The sequence below is a fragment of the Lytechinus variegatus genome, chromosome 1 (assembly GCF_018143015.1).
Source record: "Lytechinus variegatus isolate NC3 chromosome 1, Lvar_3.0, whole genome shotgun sequence".
NCBI lineage: Eukaryota > Metazoa > Echinodermata > Echinoidea > Temnopleuroida > Toxopneustidae > Lytechinus > Lytechinus variegatus.
Genome location: NC_054740.1, coordinates 65543299 through 65569338, shown reverse-complemented (window position 1 = coordinate 65569338; position 26040 = coordinate 65543299). Strand labels below are relative to the sequence as shown.

General features: G+C 35.0%; 1 protein-coding gene across 2 annotated transcripts in view; it reads right to left on the bottom strand.

Annotated features, from left to right (window-relative positions):
• LOC121420107 (nose resistant to fluoxetine protein 6-like) overlaps positions 1-23665 on the bottom strand; it is a 32373-nt gene extending 8708 nt beyond the window's left edge. Inside the window, exons 1-14 of one of the 2 annotated variants that reach the window (XM_041614644.1) lie at positions 23462-23665; positions 21910-22179; positions 21032-21168; positions 20168-20255; positions 18539-18644; positions 16354-16538; positions 14383-14568; positions 12949-13042; positions 11643-11735; positions 10844-11015; positions 10240-10319; positions 8781-8882; positions 7709-7853; positions 7135-7321 (exon numbers count right to left, since the gene is read on the bottom strand). In XM_041614644.1, the coding sequence (XP_041470578.1) occupies positions 7135-7321; positions 7709-7853; positions 8781-8882; positions 10240-10319; positions 10844-11015; positions 11643-11735; positions 12949-13042; positions 14383-14568; positions 16354-16538; positions 18539-18644; positions 20168-20255; positions 21032-21168; positions 21910-22168 (1834 nt within the window). In that variant the 5' untranslated portion in view covers positions 22169-22179; positions 23462-23665. The remainder of the gene's footprint in view (positions 1-7134; positions 7322-7708; positions 7854-8780; positions 8883-10239; positions 10320-10843; positions 11016-11642; positions 11736-12948; positions 13043-14382; positions 14569-16353; positions 16539-18538; positions 18645-20167; positions 20256-21031; positions 21169-21909; positions 22180-23461) is intronic. The other variant, XM_041614650.1, reaches the window with a different exon arrangement.
• Between the last annotated feature and the right edge of the window lie 2375 nt (positions 23666-26040).

Here is a 26040-nt window from a genome sequence, read left to right as displayed (position 1 = left end):
ATAATGCAAAGTCTAAAATAAGATTAAAATTGAAAATATCTACATAGAATTTGAACAGAGAAGAAACTACGTTAATGACAAAAAACGTTAAGTCCGTTTTCATTTTATTGTAGAAAAAAGTAAACAGCTAAGTCATAATTGTGCCTATTAGGGCGTGTTTCTTTTTATCAAAATCATCTATGTAATAGTTATATAATATTTCATTTTTCTCCTTCTTCTTATAGATCATTCTTATCCAGGTTTGGCTATTCATGCTACAACAGGTAAAAGATTTAAGGATAAAATTAGAGTGGTCTCCAATTCCCTACATTATCCTTTAAGTGATGGAAGAAATGAAGAGGAAATAAGAAAAAAACGGGAAAAGGGAGAATGCGTAATAGATGAATTGGATTTTGGGTTTAACTATCCAAATGAAAACAACCGACTTTTGACTATACCCCCCTCCCCACCAACATGATTAAAAATCTCTGGTACGACCTCTCGATGAAATTAACCCCACGATAAATGATGATGATGATGATATTAATGAGGAGTATGGTGGTAGTTGTAGTAGTGTTGTATTACTTGGTGATAATGTTGGAAAAAAATATACAGGAGGGGGGATTTTTGACAAAATGCCCTAAAAGTCCGGGTAAGCTACTAGTTGATTCTTATTTCAAAACGGAGTTCAAAACGACAGGGTTGTTACGTTTTCAAGCTATGCTTTTGTGACGACCCTTGCAACTATTCTATTTATTGTCACAGAAAATACCACTTAATGATTTTCATTTATGTAAGATATGTTTGAGGATGTATATAACAAAACTATTGTTCATTATTTTGATGTCAAGTCTCAGATAAGTATTTTCGTGTCCAGAATTTTGTTATGAAAAATGTTGCAAAAACCAATAAATGAAATGAAATGAAATTATGTGTGTATTCATCTAATAAATGAAAAAAAAATTGAATTATATCCCTCTTCCTTTATAGTGGACTGCACCAGCCGTAGTAGCAACAGCAGAGCCATTAATGGTAAATTTACTGATCAAAATTTTCTTTTTTTTTAAACAAACCGATTTTTTTTGTCAAAAGATTAACTGGTAAAGATATTGTTTAGGTCATGTGCTGTTTATTATCAATCATGTTAATGCTATGGTACCAGTTCCAAGTAGACCATTTTTATTAATGTACATTTATATGTAGCTGACTCCTTGTTGGTTAATGTTCACCACCCTCCCCCCCCCCCCCCCCATCTCTCACCCCCGCCCGATCCTTTCCAATTTGTAGGTTTGCCAAATCACACTAAAATAGGCAGAGTGGAACGAGGACTTTATATCTTATCATAATTATGCACAATAAATCATTTATAAGTTAGCTTCGTATAAAGATATTGCTTCTCATGCGATTTAAAATAATCATATATATTTTCCAACCAAACTAGAATTTTACGTAAGTAGTCTTAATGACCCTGCTCCTGACATCATTGTCATTTCATCTCCCTTTTTAGGACTATGATATCATTGGAACAATAGAGTCCTTTCTCAGGGTGGCCGTAAGTCTACTTTTAATTCGTTTCTAGTTTATTTTTAAGAATAAATCATGTGTTTTAGATAATTTCTATAATTTCATATCAATTTTCCCGCTTTGGCCTAATTTGTTAAATTCTATTTGTTATTATTTAGATGGTAGGAGATTTTTTTTCTCAATCATTTGGGTTAATACATATCTATGTATAGTTTTGTAAGTTTTAAAATGTAAGTTATTTCCACGGAAAGCATTGTAATGCACTTATGTAACTGACAAGGCTACCCTTTGTAAATGAAACAAAAAGTGAAGTTGTTCTTATTGTGACATTCCCAGTAGTATTTTTTTTTTGATATCAATTATAATAGTCATCACTTAAAACGTATCCGTTAGTCTCACCGTATGGACGTTTAGGTAAGTCCGCCAGTAAGGCCTCAAAGTGACGTCAGTTCTTATACAAACTTGATTTAAATTATACAGAAATATCAAAATGTAAATAATTAACTTTTCGAGAAGGACTTACTAATGGATGAAGAAAAATACTGTCTTTGATTTAAAGAATAACATGTGCACGTACAAAAATTTAATAAATTTCTCACAATATTAACAAAACAATAATTTGATATATCAAAATTTAATCTCTTTGAAAAGCCTAAATTTCACTATTTAATGTGATGTTGATTGGCGTTTTCTCATTTTCTCTTTTCAGTTGGCAAATCATCTTTCTTGGTTGTTATTCTTTTATATCTATTTCCATCTTCTTCTCAACATCTTTGCCGAGGTGACTCGTTTCGCTGACAGGAATTTCTATTCGGACTGGTGGTATATACATATAGTTATATTTATCTCGGTGTAAAAATATGCCGTGAATATGCAAACACGATTACATACTCCCAAGTTTTAAAAACTATTTAAGTTTTCAAGTGCCTTTCCCAACCAAGACAGTTCTTTTTATTTTCCTACGTAGTAAATTAACAAATACCCCTGTTTAAATAATTAAATCATAATATATTCATGACTGGTAATGATTTTCATAAATATACAAATGTATTTATAATAAAAATATGTTTCACCTTCGTATTTGCAGTAATTTATCAAAATATTTTTTAAGGAAAAAACTGGTCCAATGAACATTTTGATAGCTAATATGACAATAGATTATAATTTTCTCTTTACCCATCGTAATTTATTTAAAGTTTACTCTTGTGGCCATTGTGGTTATTTTTCTCTTTTATGGAGGTGTCATTGTGTCAATATAATTGAAACAGCAGTGTTCAAATTTCCCTTGCTAAGTATTTAGATATGGAAAACTGTTGTAACAAAAGTTAGGTTTAAAATTTGGAGAATACCCGATCAGTTAATAAAAGAAACCAGGTTGCAACGATCGTAGTTACCGTGTTCGTATATAGTAACTTAATCCAAACTTGTGATATGTTAGGAAATTTAATTGATTATTATCGCTTTGATTTCAACTTTGTATACTTTCAGGAACTCCTCTAACATCGAGGAATTTTGGAGAAAGTGGAACATTCCTGTCCACAAATGGTGTGTCAGGTGAGGCCTTAATGACTCTATATCACTATAAAACCACAATAATATCATCAAATTGTAAAATGCATTTGATCATCTATCTGTCATTCCCAAAAAAATGTTAGATTTAATCAAGTATTTAAAATATTGTGGCAATATCATAATCCCTGCGAACAAATGCCAAGGCAGTTACGACGAGGGATGTTTATTCTTAATAAAAATTTACCCAAGGTAAAGCATTTCAGCTAGAGCTGACTCAGTCTTAAGACTACAGGTCGGTTGACGATCGAACCTTCGACCTCAACCACTGAGCCACCATTCCCTGTTTTGTTTGCTTTTGTTGTTATAATTTACATGTTTATATTTTATTTAAAATGATAAAATGTCATCATTAACATTTCTATACCCATTCTCTTTCAAGGCACGTGTATAAACCAGTGCGTGGTCTGGGCTATTCTAAATTCCAAGCCGTTCTCGCCGTCTTCCTACTTTCTGCCATTTTCCATGAGGTAATGATCTATTTAAATTTGATGTAATTACGTCAGCTTCATCACCAAAAATATACCATGTATATGAATGACATAGATAAATGGTATTGTGATAAAAATTTCATTAGCATCCAAAGACTGAATTACATGAATTTGTACAGAGTAAAATTTCAGTAAACAAACAAGCAAAACAGTAAAAAAAAGTATACTAATATATGATATTGGAAAGGGGATACAAAAAGAAAAGTTTACAGAGGAGAAGTATTTGCTCCCTTATTTGCAAACTATTTAAAAAAAGCATAAATAAACATCTAAGTGTGTCTTTTTAAAGCAACAATAGGCCTATAGATAGATTAGTCTATTATGAAACAGGTGTTTCTTGGGATTTTTTTATAGACTTGTCAGAAAAATGGTCAATATCTGTGCACCCCCAATTCTTAGTTCACGATTGTATTTGCAAGAAATACTAATCAGAGGGGGGGGGGCTACTTTACAATGATGTGTTTATTTTCTAATCTATATTGATTTATGTTATAATAATTTTTTTCTCACAGTATCTTGCCAGTGTTCCTCTGAAGCTACTAACCCACTGGTCTTTTGGCGGCATGATGGCTCAGGTACTACACTGTCAGAAAATTTATCCTTGAAATAAAACAATTTCCTGCAGCAGAGTCTGAAGAACACCTGTAATCTTACCAGATTGCGTAATCTTACAGGACATTGGTATTTGGTGTAAGGAATCTTACAAATTTTCTTGAATAAAAAACCCTTTTCCTTTTTTAAACGGACCTGTTCTGTTAAATTGCAGAAAAATTCCTGTTTTATGAATTTACAGAATGATTCTGTTACTGCTTTCTGCAAAAAAAAATTCTCTAAAATCACGTTTTTCGAAGTGTACACCAACAATCAATTAATATCCTGATGTTACCCTTTTTTCATGGGTTATTCTTTTATTTTAATTTTGTCAAATAGTGTACTTTTTTATGAACTACCCTTTATCCATGTCATTTGTATCCTCGTCCAGTAAGTGATGGCTTGGCACAATGAGATCAGGGGGTCCGTTGCAGAAAGAGTTGCGTTTAAACGCAAGTCAAAAAAATCAATTGCAAGTCCCAATTGCGCGCTGTTGATTGGTTGAAAATCAAGTTGCGCATGATTTTTTAGAGTTGCGATTGATTGCAACTCTTTCTGCCTCGGGCCACTGATAATGTAATAATTAGGAAGATAACTATGTATTTACGAGATGTGAAACCAAAGACAGGGAGGTAACTCGTTATAACGAAGTCTGAATCCTATAAAGACTATAACAAATACACAATTTCTGTCACAAATTTGATATCAGCCAATCAGATTAAAGGATTTCAGTAGTTTTTAACTGTTAATGTAAATGTGTTATTATAACAGGTTTTATGACATGGATCCCAGAACTCATAAGGACTAGGGTGATAAAATGATATGATGAAATCCCTAGTCATAGATTAAACTACCGCAGTTGATTTTTAACTGATGTGAAATTTACATTTAAACTCATTTTGTTAAATATCTTATCCATACTTTTTAATTGGTTTTCAAGGTAGGAATGTATTTTAAGGATAAGAAATTGCGATCATTTGGCGTATGTTTCCAATGAATTCCATTTTATCCGAGAACAATATTGTTGATGCTTTCTTGTAAAATGTACATGGGGGAACTAATTGTATAAGATTGTTCATGTTAATAATGTTGTTTACATTAAGTCTCTATGAGTTAACTCAAGTTGGGAGTTTATTATGTTCAAATCATTCGCATTCCGTTACAAATAGCGATCGTCTTATAGCATTTACACTGGGAATTTTAGTCGTAATAATATTGTCTGTCACACTTTCGTTATCTTTGTATTGTGTCACTGTCGATTACTCCGCCATCAAGTGTATTGATACTCAAATAATATGTTACAGTTGTCATAGTTGTGACGTTGGCCCATTTGTTTGTAATTCTACATGAATTGTATATACTGTAAGAAATCAATTTTTATGAGAGCTAATCTTGTGTTCTTACCCGATTCGGCAAATATTATAAAGGTATAACATAAAATTATATGAGAGAACGAAAGGAACATCGAAGTTTTACATTTTGAAACGCTGTATTCTCTTTCTATCTTGCCTTGATATTCAAACCAGATTGGATGAAAAAAAAATATATATTACTGTTTCTATTTTATACATGGACAGATCCCGCTCATTGCCATATCGCAGAAATTTGGAAGCAGGGTGGGAAATATAATTGTCTGGCTATCGCTCATTCTTGGACAGCCAGTTGGCCTTATCACATACTACATCGAATGCCAGAGTCAATAAATCATTTCGTCTAATTCTTGTTTTACAAATACTTCTTCATTGTATATATGCATTGGTTTGATTGTTGATTAATCTTTAATAAAATCTAGACTGGCTAAAAAAAATCAATGGTTATATGTCGAGCAATTTGGATCATTTGTGTATAAAAAGCAAAAGAAATGTAAAAAAAAAAAAAGAGAAAGACTGGAACAATTTCTGGATAGGGTACCCTTTGGGGAGCCAGGTAGGATAATTAAGGAGAAATTAAGAAGAAACGAAGAACCGGAAGGAAAATGGAAATGAACTGGCGAGAAAGATAAAAAAAAAGAAAACAGTAGACAGAACGGAGAGATTGACAAGAGAGGGGTTGTTATAAATTGGATGCGAAGGTAGGGAGCAGAAAGAGATAGGTGTAGAGAGGAAGAGACGAGGAATATATCAAAGCAAAGTTGTGGGAAACGGACAAAAAAATCAGAAGAAAATGTAAGTTGTATAGAGAGAGAGGGGGAAGGCGAAAAATAAAGCAAAAGAGAGGAGCTGGTAGTCAGAGAGGGGAATGGAAAGTATATAGTAAATTCCAAGGTGTGGAAACAGACAGGAAGATCGGAAAGAGATACGTGTGGGGATGTGGCACGGGGAATAGAGCGAAGGAGAGGAGTGGACGGATAGAGAGAAGTTCTAGAAACTTGGTCCTGGTGTTTGGAAACTGATTGATTCTAGTTGTTAGAAAATAATCTCCTGCTCCGTCCTTTTCCATTCAGGGGATTGGTGCTGCTGTTGTAGTCCCGATATCTATCTAAAATTATTCAATTTGACATGAATCTTCTTTCATTTGTTCATCTTCCTGATATTTCTTTACCGTGGCAATGAATTTTTTGAGGTACCGCAATGAATAGATTGATCAGAAAGTCTGAGTTTACAAAGTTTGATTTTAATATGGCAAGAAATAATGACGGTCAGTTTGAATTCTTCCTTCATAAGTAGGTATCGTTTCCTCTATTTAAAATAATTTTGTGCATTGTATAAATTGTGTATGTGTGTGTGTTGTCAGGACCATGATGTAAAACAGCCACGGCTGATCATGTTTTATCTTTATCCTTAATAAATATGTTACAATAAAATAAAAATAAAATAAGTAATGATCATTTCATGATTATTGAGATACCATGTACATATTATAAAAGACAAGATATCAACTTAACACATAGAATGGCTACCTACATATTGTGTGCACAATGCACTTCATAGTTGAAAAATCAATAAAAATCAAAATAATAGAAAACAAGAAGCAAGCTTACCTCCGTAACCATAGTGACATGCAAAAATGACCCAGGAAAGGGCGATGGCCCATGCAAAGTGCCCAAAGGCCATGTAGATGGCATTCTCAGCAGTGCTCAAAGGACGTCCATTGAATTCTCCATAGAGACCATACACCACTGCCAAACCCGTAGCTGTGGCGACTGCCCATCCAATGATTACAACAAGCTGCCAAAAAATAAAAACGAGAATATATATATATACATATCACATATTACAATTTCACTGACAATGTGCAGTTTTGAAATCACAGAACGTCATATTTATTTCTTATGATAATCTTTGCAATGTTAATGTGCTAATTAACCGCCTCCCGGAAAAAAATAAGGCATTAATTCTCATTATCGGGTCCCTCGTAGAGGACCTTAATCTTTCGGTCCTCTGGTCGCTTGTTTACAAGCATTCATGCTATCCTTAGCAATCAGGTGAAGTAAAAAAAAAGTCACCTCTACCGATCATTTACTCTAAAATGTGATTTGAAAAAACAAACTCCCCCCCCCAAAAAAAAAAAAAAAAAAAAATCGGATAGGGCAGATTCTTACTCAGGGTTCTTACCTTACGGACCCGGATTCTCGTGCCCCTCCACGAGTGAAATGCGTATCCTAGGACCATCCCAACAAGGTATGGTGTAATACGACAGTATGGTTTGATATACACCGTCGAAAATATATCGTTTCCCGAATAACTCGAACCGAACCCCCTTTGTGGAACAAAAAGGAGGAAAGACAAACTAATTAATAATGGTCTGATTCAAATGTATCTATTGAAAAGAATTGAATTTCATGACCAAATCTCACGGACAAACAATCATTGTTTGGGTCACTGTAACATAATACATCGTAGTAGGTTCGCAATAAGATGTAAAACATGCTCATGGGGGTTAGCACCAACCAATAAATGAGTAAAATAATGCGAAGTGTTTGCACCAATGATTCGCAATAACATTCCCATACAGCACATTGCTTGTACTCTGTAACTGCACGAGGCATAATCATAAGAAGTAGTCGCAAGAGATTTGATTTCAAAAGGTTAAAGATAAATTCCAGTTTTGGTAACGATCTCAAAATGACTTTTTTACAGAATCTAATATAATGACCACCCAAGTGTCTGTTTGTATGAATTAAAAATATGTGCCAAAGGATTCTGGAAGAAATTGTGTAATTGCTGAGAAATCAGCAAAATAAGTGCGGATTCGGTCACTTCCGTCGGGTCTTTATTCCAGCAATAATAATACACTGTCCCACGTGTGCCTATCTGTGTTGGTGATCTTCAGTGTGAACATTTTTCAGCATAGATTTCAAGATTTCACAAAGTTCAGTTTATGTAACTGTACCAGATCTAGATCCTCGGTGATATACTGACAGTTAAGCCTGGTTTTACAGACTTTCTCATGAAATCGGTGTTTACTGCAACTACTGGAATTTCTCTTTAAATCCATTCTTGAAATGTTATTCGTTATAATTAAAACAAAAGGGGAATATGCAATGTTCCTTACAAAATGAGTGACTTTTAAATTGTTGAAGACCATGGTAACTGAATATAGTTGTTGAGAAGGTTGTATGTTACGAAATAGAATTAATTCTTTAAAAATTGTTCTTAGAATAAACATTCCTGCAACATCACTTACATAAGAGCGACTTTGAAATCATTGGCAACCATGAGTCCAATAGTCGTTGCCAAACTCGCTACACACAATATTGCAATAATGATCATTCCGACGATAGGTTTCCTGTAAAAAGTGAGAAATTCTCATTATTTACATGTATATTTTCAGAAATTGTAGTAAATAATAATTGTAACACCCAAGTGTATTGGGGTGGGGAAAGAGATAATGCTTTATACACATTTTTTTCTAACCAAACTGGGTGTGCCATTTTGAATTTATACATGAATACACGAATAGTGTCAATTGTTTTGTGCTAAAATAATAGTGATGCAATGTATTGCCTTAGCACGATGGAAGTGCATTTCGTAAAGATCTAATCAAGCTTGAAAAATATATAATTTTCTATTTAAAAGCTCGTAAAAAGAGAATTTTGATCATTAAAAAAACATATTTCAACTGTCGCTAATGGAAAGCAAATCGATTTAGCACCAGTGTCACCAGGGCCCCGCTGCATAAAACTTTTTACCTGAGAAAACTCAGGTTGTTTTTACCGGAGTTTTTGCCCTGTGTTAAAGTCAATGGCAGAAATCAGACTAACCTTAGTTTTCAGTTTTTGCCAGAGTTTTCTCAGGTAAAAAGTTTTATGCAACGGGCCCCAGCTGTGCGTTAAGTCGCCCACTCCCCCCCCCCCCCATGGAGAAAAAAATAACGATCTCTATGATGGATTTGGTGCAAAAAAAGGAAAAATGTATTCCTATCTTTTCTGCTTATTTAAAGGCACCTTAATGGTAGGGCGAACTTGACATAAAGGTCCATAATAGTTCTACATCTAACTTAGATACACATGTAGACATTGGTTAACATGGCCCCGTTTTATACAGAACCGGTTGATGCCCTTAGATATCGTGTGTGCGTTAGAACGTATAGAGTTAAAGTTCAGTTTCTTTTTTTTATGCACGGCTGTAAAGCCCGTCTGAGTATGCGATTCGTTGCGATCCGAATATCAAATTTATTTAATTGTAATAACATTTGATACGGATATTCCAGCTAATGAAATATTACTGATCATGGTTAAGAATAATGGCAGGACTATCGAAATCGAAATTCAGTCCAGTAAGAGCCTCCCTAAATGAATAAAAACAAATTAAATTCCAAATCGTAATGACGTCATCATCGGCTGCGACTTGAAGCCGATTTGGACTTTACTCCGACCATAGGGCTTGCATCAAAGTGAAAATATGATTTTAGTTTTCCTAACAATATGCCAAATTTTAAGTCAAATAATTTCACTTCTATGCACTTTCGAATTTGCAAAATGCGACTAGTTAAAAATCGCGTCTCACCGGATTGCATAGTGTGAGACGGTTCTTTTGTCAAACGTTTGAGATAAAAAAAATGGTCTCGTGTGCGCTTTCATCCAGTCACTGATAACATGTCATGTTATTGTATCATTTTATGATCCTTTTACGGGTGTACTAACCTGTATAATGATACTAGTAAGATGGGACTAATGAGGAAGAATTGCATATCATTAGCCAAATACCACACCCAGTAAATACACTGTTGACAAAAATGAAAAGCGTTTTGAAATTAGCATTACAGCAATAATGAAATTATTTCAAAATTTCTACATTAACTTCTTACGTGTTGAAAATGCGTTTCATCTTATAGTTTTACAGGTATACAAATTTTTCCGCTCATCAAAATAAAAGATGGTAATAGGCCCTACAAACAGTAATTATTGATACTATACTACTAATACTACTACTACTACTACCACTACAGCTGCTGCTGATACTAATGAAAATAATAATAATGATAATGATGATGATGATGATGATAATAATAATAATAATAAAGATGATGATGGTGATGGTGATAGGCATTTATATAGCGCCATCATCTTTATATAATCTTTTTCGATGTGTATTTTTATTATTATTACATAAGCAACAACATTGACAATAAACCTCAAGCAATATGTGGTAAAATGTCAAAATTATCCTCTATAATAATATTCTTTCCCTAAGAAATCAGAAAGAATCATAGAAAAATTATAATACAATATGATCCAGATTACTTACCCCTTGAGTGCCAGCTTGCGGGTAGAAGTTATTAATGAAGAGTAAATTTGTCCACCAATACTTGTCACAGTTGAAGGTACCGCGAGCACTGTTACTCCAGAGGGGTCCCTCGCCTAGATACGGACGGATGTAAAGGGCGAACAACATGGCAGCACCAAGACCCGGGAGTAATCTGATACAGGAATAGATGATATAGGTAGAATGAAGTTTAATCTTTTTTTTCGTTTAATAATTACAATACTAGTAATCATATTAATGTTTTACTGTATCTACCCAGGGCAGTCACTTCAGTTACGTAACTGCTCTACCAGCAGGCCCTGCATATACCCTTCTCCAATCTAAATGCTGAGCACCCAGCAAGAAGGCAGAAGGTCCAACGTCTCGGCCAGGGATTGAGCCCATGTACGTTCATGAGGTGGGCGCTCAACCACTGAGCCACCATGTCTGGTCAGGTATTTCGAGGTTTGTCTTGTAATAATTTTACAATGAATTTTCAATACATTCTTAAAAGATTCTGACTATTATTTTAGAACAAACCATTTAAACAGCTGTTCCTAGACTCCTCCCTGCTAGTTGTAAAAGATGTACAAGCCAATCCGGCATCCATGCAAAAAATCTTTTTATCTATTTTGTTTTATTCTGTAGATCGGCAATAGATAACAAGCCGATTGTATAAAGCTATATTTGATTTGGATTTCATCCTTACAGATTAAAAGAATATCCAATATTCGGCTGGTCTGTACTCACAAACGATCTTGATTTATCTAAATAAAATCCTTGAAATTTAGAGTGCACTCACCTCCAATAGCGATGGAAATAGAAAAGCGCCCATGGTATACGACCATCCGATCTTGCCATACGACCCAATGTGATGTATGTAATTAGCAATCCACTGACAGGCAGAACAAAAAACACAGAATTAACGAATATATGCCACCGATCATATCAAACAATCCACAAATAGGCAAATTATCAATCATTGCATTTATCTTTATCCAGCTGAATAGAATGAGACCCATGCCCCTTGTAGGTAAGTGTAGGGAACTTTCGAAGACATACCGGGTGCTAGGAGGTAAAAGGGGCCGTTATGTAAGTGTTACTATGGTAATTGTTGGAAAATGACCACTTCTCACTGATGATCAGTGGCGGTGGCAGGGTGCTAAGGGGCATGATGACCCTACAGTGACCTCATTTTGAATCAGTCAACGATAAAGGTGTCTCCTTGCTTCTTTTTCGCATTTGTTCCTTTATCTCTATATTTCTTTTTTTCTCTTTTTTCGTTTTTTTTTTTAAATTCAAGTTTTTATTGAAATGAATCATCAAATATCACAATATTTACACAAAGCATTTACATGAGAAGAGTACAAGAGGGAGAGAGAAAAGACAATGTTCAAACAACAAGATATAGAGTTCACTACTCTAAATGATTATAAAATTGATGATAAATGGATTTAAATAACGTCTTTTCCCTAGAAAAGAAAAGCCTCGTGTGACGCGTGAAGCAATTTAAGATCTAGGATGACATAGGGTTGCTTTTAGATGTTTCATATAAAGCCCCACCCCCACCCTGGTTTCACAGTCCTAATTCATTTCAAATAAACTAGTCTATTAAAGTGGTACTTTAAAAAAATCATAAAAAATAAGGAGGAAATTCGAGGGTTGAATGTTTACTACCAGTGGACAGGATATTTGTCTGACATTCCATATCTGACCAGAAAAGTGTACCTCGATCGGTTCATTTTAAAAAATAAATCGGCATTTATGAAGACTACAACTGACAGGATCAAATTCATTACTTGAGAATGTAAAATGGCCCTAATTCTTCCGCCAGTATAAAAAATAGTTCCAAAGTAGTGATATATCTTTCCAATTTGGAAAAAGGAAGTTCAATAGGTAACCTTTCTAGAATCAGTTTTAGATTGTCAATCATATACATTCATTTTTGTCAATCTACAATATCAAATTTTAAAATTGAGAATGGGTTGGCTCAAATGGATATCTAATTGCCAGCCAGTTGTAATTAGGCCCGTGAAACCCCCTGTGATGCCGCTCCAGCTTCCATGAAAATGCCGTCCCCTATTATGGAAATAATGTATTTTTCTTACCTGAGAAGAAAAAATGAATCCACAGATGGAAACGCATTGAGGATCGCCTGCATAGGAAACGACTTCAGCAAATCTAGCGCAAATATGCCGTCCCCTGATAAAAACAAAACAAAATGAATAGTGATCTGACGTGATTTCATTGTTTTGATCTTGATTTTGATTTATTGATATTTCATTTCAAGGTTGGAAATAGTTTGATAAAATAAAGTAAGAAAGACAAATATATTATGAGACGCAATATCATATGACAGATAATAGGGAATACAACACAATAGGCTGAAAGAATAGATGGATGAAAGAATAGATGGATTAAAGAGACTAAACTGAAATATAATTTAGACACAGATAATTATGATACAAGGGGAGACAGGGATGGATATTCACTCTAAAAACAAGAAATGTTAACTTAACATTTGAAAGGTTGGAGGAGTGACAACATTTTCTAAATGTTGCATTTACCACTTTAGATGGTTCTACCCAACACTTAAAATGTTGGATTCAGCATTATGCAAGATTGGGTGTAACATTTGAAAGGTTGTCACTCCTCCAACCTTTCAAATGTTGATTTAACATTCGAACTTTTAGAGTGTTGTATCAGAGGCATAAACATTTTGTTTTGGAGGACGGCAATATCTATTCGTATGGTCGTGAAGGTTGACTTGATTTTCATAAATATACCAAAAGTGTTCCTTACGAAAAAAAATCTCTTTTGATAAAACCCGTTTTATACTCCCCTGACAACCCTGACATAAAATGAACAAGACGTTCTTACAGACGAAACTGTTTCAAATGTTTGTTTGTTTTTTTACGGTGAGAGGGCATAATACTTCTGTGACATTTTGCTCTCACGGTCTCACCTTGGTATTTAATATTTCTGAGGACAAAGGGTTAGATAAAGCTGGGATTGCAATAGAGTTTTTGGTTAAGAATAATTTAAAAAAATAAAGAATAGGGTCTATTTAGTTTTGGAGGTAATTAAGCTTTACGTTTGGCTTAAAATGCAGATTTTCTATCGGAGCAACTGTTGCGCAAATTGAGCAAGTGCCATTGAATATACCGTCACACTAGCGTATAACCGACTCCAAATCGACCGATGATATATAATTCACAAAATACGTATAAGTTTTGATCGGTCTGGAGTCGGTTTCGTTGGTGTGACTGTTACAGAAAACTGATTGTACACAGCAAAAACTGTGGTGTTAACCGGTGTACATAGAGGACCACATGAGTTATTTTACACCGGTGTTAATTATTGGTGGTGTTAGTTTCACACCTATAGGTATTATTACAACACCTTTTGTTGTTACATTTACACTCTTATGGTGTTATATTTAATCTCTAGGGTGTAATTTTAACACCTCATGGTGTGGTCCTCTATTAACACCAATCGGTGTCAGTTTTAACACCGCAGTTTTTACAGTGTATAAAACTTACATGTGTCTCCGTAGACCTGGTAGACAAGCATGATGGTGTGACCTAAGATGACCCAGGTCATACTGATGACCCGGATGCCATTCAAACAAAGCATACTTCCTTCTTTGGTATCTGTCTTGAGAATCTGCTTCAGGTTCCGAGGGAAGGAGAAGCTGAGGAGGAATCGCTCGCAACATCCTTTGCGATCTGAGATGGTAAGGGAAAAGGTTGATTTGTTACCAAATTATGTTAATTGATAGTAAGCAAAAAATTACCTCTCATAACTCAGTCACAAGTACAATAGACAAATTAATGACCGACCATATTTTAAAGCGTCATTTTGTTGTGATATAACTTTGATGATTATCTATTCACGCATAAATGAACAATCATAGTTTGAAGAAAGGATTCCCCCAAAAGATTACTTGGCGGCATCTATCTGAATTTCAAAGGGAAAATTACGTGTCTAAAAAGTTTAAAATCTGCTCTTTAATGTGATTCCAGAATCAAAGAATAAAATCCACGAAAAGCAAAGTCCTGTTTCTTTAAAATAATGTTTGTATTTCCATTATTTCATTAAACAAATGATTTTTTCATTGTTTTCCTATAATTAACATCGTTAACAAAAACTTTATCAAGTTTATACATGACAAACTGTCAAAAAACGAAGCGTTGTGTATACATCCGTAGCTAGCTTGTAAACATCCTTATTAAAAAAAATATCAAAGCATTATCTCAAAGAAACAGAACTTGTTAATACCTTGATCAATTAATTTTCATAAATTGAGGTGACATCTGATTTACTTTTTTGAAATTCAGATACCGCCCGCCAAATGACATTTTAAAAATCCTTTCTTCGAATTATTTATGCTCGCTCACGCGTAAGGAATAAACCGGGAATAAACATCCAAGTTATATCAGATGAAACATGGACCTAGAAGAGGCTCTGATCGTTACATTAATCGGTTATTTCTGTATTATATGTGTAGTTAAGTCATGCTTAAGCGTCGATACCTCTCGGGGTTTTTTTCTAGGACGAAATGTCTGAATGTAGATACATGTAAATATATATACATATCTTTTGATGCAGTATAAGCAGGATTTTTAAAGGGGGAGAGTTCAAGCTGAATGAAATGTTGACAACCCCCCCCCCAAAAAAAAAAGTCTTCACCACCAATTTTAGGCCGCTTCCTACTTCAAATAAAATTGACAAGCCCCCCCCCCAAAAAAAAAAAAATGGGGGGGTTCACCACAAATTTCACGGCGTTTCGTACCTCAAAAAAAAATTGACAAGCAAAAAAAGTCTTCATTTTTTTGAGGGGGGGGGTTAATTCTCAGGGGGACGGATTTGGGTATCAAAATTTAAAGGGGGTTGAACCCCTGTAAGCAATGTAATCATCAATACAGTGCATCGATACATCGCTATGATGGAATGGTATATGGCATCCATGGTAACCTCAAGGTGACGTCATTGCCAGTTTTTGTTAAATCTTTACATGTAATTCCATGTCCTTTGTCTATTTTGATTACGTCATAATCCAGGTCCAAAACTCTCGTTTAAATAACGAAGAGTCTCTTTCCTTTCGTTACACCCTGACCCTCTGCTTCTATTCACACATGGTCCCTGCATGACGCAGCATTTATTGACAAAAGTTTATTGGTTTAGACTCTCGAATGACATCAAATGTTGAACAATAGTTGTTCACAGTATCCATGGTATGCATGTATGAATTCCATTAGTCTGCGGGCTCAGACCCTTGATTTTCGCGATTCGCTTTGTGCATAATGCAGAGTATGAAGTATAGTAAGACTAGTCTATAGATGTCGGCCTACTGTTGCTGGCTCTACCAATAGAACCTTTGGCGTCTAGTTTTTTAACTCTAGACATGTTATTGGTTTAAGTGTCAAATATGAGTCTGTGTTTGCAGACTATAATAACCCTCTGCACGCTATACCCTTTGAAAGATCAAGACCAGTGAATTTTACACTCACCTTTCTTTTGTTTGGCGGCATGCTGGTGAGACGAGCCGTAACCATTTGGTTTACTGTCTTGTCGAAGCAGTAATAAGGCTTCCGAATCCTCGATGTGCTCTTCTTTTTTCTTCTTTTGTCTTTCTTTGTACACGTCGAATAGAGAGCCAAATACCATTAACAAGGCAACAACACAGCAAAGGGTCCTGCATATGTATACAATACAATACAAGATAAAATAGTATGATAATTAACTTTTACGGAAGACAGGCCGGGGCGGGGCTATGAAAGGCGGAAGGGGCGACATCCCCACCCCCTTAATGATTTGTTTTCAAGTAGTGACAAAAATGTGGGAAGGAAAAAAGAGCATAAAAAGACTTGGGAATGTATGCAAATGCAACCCTATAATCTCTATACTCATTTTGAGTGACTTAACTCGATGCGTTATACTCAATGGTAAATACATCCCTTAATCTGATTTGACTAGATTCATTCATATTTATGTTCATTGAAATTATTTAGTATGTTAATTGTATAATACTCTTTAATTTATATTTTACTGTATTCTAATATCCCATGAGTAAAGTAACCTTTCTTATTTCACCGATTCCTCATAGATTTATTACGTTATGTTGAAAGATGATTGTATACAGGTTTTTCCGATTTAATTTAATCAATTGATTATTATATCTTAACCTAATTTACTTTATTCTTTATATGTCATTGTTTTTTTTTGTTAACAGGACCATGTTGAAAGAAAATATTAAAAGGATCACGTTATCCTGTATAAAGATAATTTAATTTGTGAATTCAATCGAGAAAAATCATGTCATCCTGGGGCATGTTGCATAAAACTTTTTACCTGAGAAAACTCTGGTAAAAACTGAAAACTAAGGTTAGTCTGATTTCTGCCATTGACTTTAACACAGGGCAAAAACTCCGGTTAAAACAACCTGAGTTTTCTCAGGTAAAAAGTTTTATGCAACAGGCCCCTGAAGTCGTCTTCACTCCACCCCATCACATCAACAAATCGCGGTGACGCCCTTTAGAGAATACCAGGCGATGCCCCCCCCCATGATAAATTTCTGCGTTGGATAACCCCTCTCTTTAAACCAAGTGCGGCTTCATGGAATTTAGATATGGGGTAATCGGGATTAGGTGATCTAGTCATGACGTCATTTATCAAGCTGTCATGCAGTTGAAAGATGATATCAATTTCGAGTGAGACGACCTATACTGCATATCACTTCTCTTGATGGTCTTATTTTGCCTTATTTTTCCCTTCTATTCATCTCTTTTAGTCTCCTTATTTTTCGCTGCTTAAAAAGATGTTTTTTATATAAATGTAAAAAGGTAAAGGAAAGGATGAAGAGCATAAAAAGAGAGCCGTGGGCGTTGTAACTTTATGATATACTGCTTTAATTCAATCGGGGATTTATGAGCTCTTCTATAGATTGTGTTTTTACCCATAGGCGGCGGAAGCGGGGGGGACGTGTCCCCCCCTAAATTTTAGGTGGGGGGGACGGTCCCCCCCCCCCCCTAAATTTTGTTTTGATAACTTTTTTTTTTTTTTTTTTTTTTTTTTTTTTTGCTTGTCAATTTTTTTTCCTGCGTCCCCCCTAAATTCACGTGGACCCCCTTGACAAAAATTTTTGGGGCGCTTGTCCTATTTTTTACATGTGTCCATCCCAAAAATTCAGGTGGACACCCCCTAAATTTATTGGCTTCCGCCGCCAATGTTTTTACCCCTTCCACCCCCTCCCCGGATAACAATTCAAACTTTCAGGGGTTTTTTTCATTTCCTTTTCATTTTATTTCATTTCGACACGGTACACGTACATCAGCCAAATGCTGTTCTTCAGAACATCCGTGTATAATAAAAAAAACATCGATATTACATAAAAAATAGAAATCATTGGGAATAAATAAAAAACTGAATATTTTATATATAACTATATATCTTTAAAAAAAATCATTGGTCATCCCCCCCCCTCCATTCTTCCCATGTATAAACAACCACATTGGCATTATTCATATCCACGACGACAAATATCATCAAAATGAAAAAAAAAAGATTGAAATAATTGTACATGGATGATAAAAAAATATTACCATCTTTTAAACAGAAGTCGGTCATTTCCTTAGATCCCTTGTAGAAATTCAAAGAAAACATGAAATAAAATCATGAAGATGATTGATAACTTACACTGTAGAGTAGAAGCCTGCGTCGTAAGCCCGAGGTGGAGATGTCGCACATTGGACCTTTATAACTTGGGGATTAAGCGTATTCAGTTCATCGTATTCTAGCTTGTCTGCATGCACGAATGAAATTAGAAATTTGAAAAATTGAATATCATTTTTTTTTGTAATATCCATACATCCACTGGCTATAGGCTAATCTGTGAAGTGCCGTCAGTGAAATGGGGGAAACAAAGCGACGTAATTTTAACCTATTTGCTAACGATTTTTTTTTTAAATTAATGTTCTGAATATAAAAAAGGGAGTCACGTGTAACTCTCTTTTTTATTCAGAACATTAATACAAAAGGTAGGGACAAAACAATAATTTATTGCTAAGATCAAGCATAAAATATATATTCTTTCATAATATCATAATTTGAAACAATCCTGAATATACAATACTAAATATATATTTCTGTGAACTATATGATACTCCTTTACAAATCGAAACCGGGTGTTTCAGCTGGTATTGCTGTTCTCATTTAGTCATTACAAATACAGCATATGATATTGTTTTAATTTATTGACCTGTTTCATTAGGTACCCCAAAATATTTGGGGTGTATGGAGTTTATTTCGAAGGGGGTCCTGTCTTAATATAGATCCCTTTTAAACCTTTTTATTCAAACAATTAATTACATCCATAAGAGGCACAACTACTCTGATATACATGTAGATCTTAGTGTCAAAATCTTGTTATCTGGGTTGAACTTCAAATCGTGTATCCTGGTAGCCAGGTATGGATGGGACGTATAGCCGTAAGTCCCATTTTGTTTACATACAAGAGTCCATGTGGTGGTTGAAATAGTCAGATAAAATGTTCCAATGGGAAATGTCTTTTCATGACCTTAAACTATTTGGGGGATGTTTAGATAAAATAAGTATATTTGCTTATGATTTGTTATCAAAGTTACAAGGTGTTTGATTACCAAGCAAAAGAGATACGTGGTTTGAATGTCGATCGGTGTTTATATTTCATTCATGTTTTCGATGACTTTTCACAAGAGATTAAGGTTGAATTTACTTTGAGGTGGTTCGAGGTTAAACTTTGCGAAAGCATTACTGACGACGTAGTATATTTCAATTACCTCAGCATGAGTCAAGTATCACGTGCAAGCACAAAAATGACCATTAATCAAAACAAAATAATTATTTCAACTAATATGTTCCTTTTAGGAAATCTTGACAATGTCATTGTTCTAATGACAAATGCAATTAACCAGTGTGAAATGTACGATTTGATTGTTAGATTCTCAATGCAAAATCTACTCAAGTATCGTAATAATAGCAACAATTAACCAAAATATATTTATGAATGACTATAAAGAATTCGCAAATGTAGACCCAGAAGACACAATTCATTTCAACCATATCTCATTATGAGATATAGTATTTATTTAAAACACAAAATATGAATTAATTTTCATTCAATGATTAAATCATATTGGTTGATTAATAATGGGGCATGTAGTGAAATTTAGAAGGGATAACTAAATTATAAAGTATGCGAATATGTACATGTGAACTGTACCATCATTTTATACATAAAAACTTGAAAGTGGAAAGTATATACATCGAATAGAAAAAAAATCTTACCAATTATTTCAGTGATAGAATTGAAAACATCTTTCTCATCGCATTCATCTGGAAGACATAAACCCCACTTCATCACGGGGACAGTGAGCTAAGGAGAGTTTATGGAGAAGATTGTTGGTTAACGTAGAGGGAGGGAGAGGGAGAGAGGGGTGAAGGGAGAGGAGAGGGGGTGGCAGAGAGAGCTTGCAATGATAGTAAATAGTATCACTAATGTTTTCGAGAGTTATACATTCATGAACGTCTTAGGATTATTTTTTTAATGTGAATATAAAAAGTAATCGAATAATAATACCGAAAGATCAATTGGATTAAAGATCACTTTATAAAAGAAGGGAATTCACTCTCCAAGCCGCATTGACCCCAAAATGCGACGAATGATTATAAAAAAAGGAATGTGAAAATCCCACATAAACAACATTCTCTTGAGTGGGGATGGGGGGTTAAATAAGGGGGAGGGCTATTATCCCTATGGTTGTAATAAAAACTTCTTGGCCCGTATTCTGCACTCTTATTGTCCAAGTGATTTGTACTCAGATTGTGAGGAGTCAAAGACGTTTAACCTCGTTTATGTGCTGTGTTATCTGTATATATTTACTGGACTCTTCCCCCATACCTTCAGAGTGAAGATTTAATTTTAGTTATCATTCTCATCCAGTTTTACTAATTCGGGGTAAAAAAGGACCGATATACAGTTAAATATTGAGACACGTATGGCAGTATGCTTAGTTAAACTACATTAAGTTAAAATGGAGTTCTGAAATATGTGCCTTAGAGATAATTTATCTATGGACCGTGGAACAGTCTTGTTCCACTCTTACAAACAAAGTACTTTTGCAACATTTCGATGTAAAAATGTACAATTACCCCAGCGGACATGTTTAATTTGAGAAAGGTGGTGCAGAAATGAAACTCCTCCAGACTCTTACACTCGGGCCAGTGTCCTAGCCAGGCTAGGTTGCCCACTAAGAAACCAGGCATCGGCTTGCCACAAGCGTCTAGAGCTGTAACAAGAAAAATTAGATAAAAAATTATAGTATTTTTGAAGTATATGAACACTCAAAAAAAATCTAGGGCTGTTACATTTTGGATGACTCAGAATTGGATACAAGAAATATTCCACCAGTTACGATATATTGCACGATGAGAGGATTATTTATCTTGTCATATGAAGGAAAATCAACTCATATTAGGAGGGGGGCACTCAAGTATAATGGCAGTGTGGGTGTTTGCGGCCCTTTAGACCCCCTTTTCACACTTTGCCAGCAGGTCCTTTATAAGCAATATATTTTCACCATTCTTCTTTGCAGGGGCGGATATCCACGATTTTCAAAAAGGGGGGCATAATTTCCCCGAGCAAAAAAAAAGTTTTCATTTTCAAAAGGGGGGGGGGCACTTTTGTTTAACGGCACATTAAAAAATGTAATTCTTCCTCTCAAGGCACAAGTGGACCCCCTGGATCCGCCAGTGCTACATATGACCGACCCATTTCTTCCCTTTCCTTAGCCCCCTTATTCCAGGCGTCAGTTCTCGATCGAAGACCCAATTTCATGTTAGATTCCAGCTCTTAAGCATCCCCAATTGCAAAGGGATGTCTTGTCCTTAAGCCCCTTCTTTCATTTGGGACCGTACACGGAACACCCCTGCACTCTCCAAACCCGAGTGCCCCCTCCCCGATATCAACTCGATGAAAAGTGAATTTGAGTGTTTTTGTTATATACATACATATTATTGTTTTTTTTTACCTAGGGTGGCCTCCCGGGAACGATTGTCATCGAACATCCGAGCAAGGGCGGCATCACAGGCGACTGAGATACTGAGGTTCTTGAACAGATCGGGTAGTATGGTGACGAAATCCGGCAGATGATCTGGTATCTTAACTGGGAGATCATCGGGCAGATCGTCCGGGAGATCGAAGTCCGGCCACGAAGAAGACGATGTCGAGATCATCACCGTTAGGAAGAGAACGGTGATCCAATTATAAAGCGTCATCATCGAAGACATCAAGACCTGATCTGTAAAATATGTTGGAATCTTGATATAGATGATTCCGCCTAATGTCAACATTGTGTAAGGATCTATTCTTCTATCCCATCGAAATATACAGAAAAAATCAGTAAAAGAATAGGTCTATTCGTTGCCTTTGTACAATAATGTAATGTGAAAATGTCTATAAAAATATTTGGTTAAAGTGCTCCATCCGGCTTCATGAGGGTAATTATTGAATTATGTGTCCAACCAAAATTGGGCATTTCTTTGGGGCATTTTTATTTATCCAGTGGAATGAAAATTTTGCCCATTCTAAAATAATTATTGCTTATTAGTTTTTTAACCTTACTGGACAATATGTTTCCCGCATTGGGTAAAATACTGCCCAAAATTGGTTGTACACAAGCCATAAAAAAATTACCAAATAATTTTTACAGTGTATATTTCTCGATATAAAAAAAGAGTGATGATAATGAAGAACGTTGTGTATTTAACAAGAATGTAAATCGTTTCGGAGTTCCAAGAAATTCCGGGAAAGAATTAGCGTCAAATATGATAATGAACTATATTTCAAATATGTATGTAGTTATATATGAAACCAGAATACGTGATATAGTCATTATGGTTTTAAAAAAAGGGGGGAGGAGAGAAGTACAAATTAATACACAGTTGCACTGTAGCCTTTGGTGACGACCTAGGATGCCGCCAGATCATGGAAAAAATAATTTAGCATATTTCCTATTTATTTGATCACAAAACATGAATATTAAACACACGACGAAATATTTCTCAAAGCCTTATTGTCTCCTGAAATTTTGCATAATATTGTTTGATGACAGTTTCAAAATATGACAAATTAAAACTTCAGAATTTTACATTATTTTCTTTTAAATAAACATTTATAAATTTCCAAACACTTCCACGCTATAAAAAATTAAGAATAGTTTGTGGGAATAATAATGTGTCGCAGTGCATGTGGCCACATATGCTGCCATTCGAGTAAGTTCAAATCATAATTATTTTACGAAATTGTACATTTAGTTTTGCTTAGTAAAATTGAGCAATGTGTCTGCTCAGAGTCAGCGAAAGTAATCATCATTACCAAAACATATTTATATTGGCTTTTGTAACTGGCCAGTAAGTTTGTACTATAATAAGGGAAGCCCTTTGTCTGTAATCTGCAAGAAAAATCCAATGAACCAAATGGCTGACATAATTATTTCATCCTGTGGCATCCATCAAACTTGGTTTTAAATGAAATGAGTTACAGTAGATTATTAACCTCCATGGTATTAATGGGTTACTTACGCTTACTGAACGCTGATAAGTTTCCGTCCTCGAAATATGATGGAGGAAGTATATTTTTACATCAAAATATAACCATACCGCAGCAAGACACTATACATGACCCGGGTGATATGTATAAACCTTTCGTACAAATCTATCCACGAATTGTAACACTGTGTGAAACATCAATGAATAAGTTCTTTGAATATTACGTTCGGTAATAGTTCACAGAGAATACCTATACCACTGACTCATGAATGCAGTAACTAAGATCCGATTTTCATCAGACAGCCTCGGCGAGCGAACACGGCGGGTAAACAGGGCATGTTGTTTGCTTTTTGGCTTTCTGCGTTTACACGTTACGGCAATCCTCGAATACATTATAACAATAGAGGGTAAATAATGAGCAAAGCCATTGATTGTGGCTGCGCTAGCATTTAAAGGGAGAATTAAAGGGATGGTCTGGGCTGAAAGTATTAATAGCTCGATAAATACTGTAGAATTCACTGAGCAAAATGCTGAATTTTTTTCAAAATCGGATAACAAATAAAGTTATTGAATTTTAAAGTTTAGCAATATTTTGTGAAAACAATCGTCATGAATATTCATTGGGTGGGCTGATGATGTCACATCCCCACTTCTTATTTTGTATTTTATTACATGGGTTTATTCAATTTTTTTCCTCCAAGAACTATATTGGATTGACAACTGATTTAGTGCATTAGATATTTTTTATTTAACTTCATTATAAGGGAGACATATCATTCACACAAGTATGAAATAATGAAGAAATTTTTTTTTATGTAATAACATAAGAAAATGGAAAGTGGAGATGTGACATCATCAGACAACCTAATGAATATTCATGACGACTGTTTTCACAAATATTGCTAAAACTTCAATAACTTTATTATTTGTTATCCGATTTTGATGAAAAAAGTTCAATAGAGAAAATCGAAGAAGCATAATGCTGAATGCTTTTCATCACTGAATCGGTTGTAGAATGAGAAAGTTATGACATTTTAAAGTTAAGCTTATTTTTCACAAAATATATTATGCAAAACTAATTGATATGCAATTGAGAGAGTCGATGACCTCCCTCATTTTTTTTAGCGTTTAAATTATACAATGCTTTCATTTTTACAGATCATTCGCCAGGCGCGGATCCAGGAGGGGGCCGAGCCGGCCCCGGCCCCCCCCCCCCTATTTTTTGACAACCTGCAGAAAAAAGTGTACTCTCTTTACCTTGATAAAAACTACGAAAAACAGAAAGAAAAGTAAGAAAGAGGTACAGCCTCGTAACGACCGGCCCGACCCCGAAAAGAAACAAAAAAAAGAAGGTGGGGAAGAATTGGCAAATAGACTTTATATAATTTTTTCGCTCGCGCTTCGCGCTCGCATTGCCTGTGTAATGAATCCCATTCAAGAGGGTTAAATGACACTAATATATAACCAATATATATATATATATACAATATATCCAGTTCTGATATCAATTTGCACACAATTTTTAACTCGCACATCAAGCTTTCATTATTTTGTTTGATTTACACAAGTTGTTAATGTTTATCAAAATGTTCAGCTCGCGCTGCGCGCTCGCATTGTTTAATTTGGGAGAAACCTATGCTCTTTGGAAATTCTTACCAAAATTTGTCAAAATGCTCCTTTATCATGTCAGTAGGCCTATATCAAAAAATTAAGCTCATGCTTCGCGCTCCCATTTAATTGTTTGAGACACACAGCTTGTTTATTTCAATAAAAACGCGCTTAGACAGTTCATTTTTTTCACGTCGGAATATCAGAAATTTTGAATTCGCGCTTCGCACTCTCATTATTTAATTGGTGATACTTGTATCCTCTTAATTAATCACTAAAAATAGTCCTAATTGAGTCACTTTTCACGTGACTATATATGATAAAATTTTTGATCGCGCTTCGCGCTCGCATTGTTTAGTTGGATACTTATCTTTGTTCATGATTATAAAAGCTGCTTTAAATCTTCAGTTCTAAGGACATAAAATATCAATGATTTTTAGCTCGCACTTCGCGCTCGCATTATATATTAAGACCACATGAGATACCTTATATTGTTTATAGCAATAAAAGCTAACATATACTAAAAACTTCAGTCTTTAGTTAGGACTACCCCTGAAAAACCAACCCAAAAAAGCCATATTGTGGCGGCCAATCGAAAAAATGCTGATCTAAATATTTTCGCCCCCCCCCCCCCTATTGGCGAAAGCTGGATCCGCCCCTGTTCGCGCATAGATCTTGTTTGAACCTCAAAGTGTTAAACAATGAGGGCAATTCCGCACGTACAGGGAGAAATAAAACTGTGATCAACATGATAATAAGGAGAAAATTAGAATATTCATATTTCATGTAACGAAATACAAAAAGAAATCAGGGTCCTATGAGTGTATGATGTCATCTCTCTCCCCATTAACTTTGTAACATCTTTGGCTCTCTTACTTGTGTATCACCTGTGGTGCCGCAGAAAATGACAATTTTTTTATTCAATGTCATCAGTTCCTTGCATATTGATGAAATTAAGGACCTATATGCTTGTTTAATTAAAGGATCATTCCAGAATCCAGCCC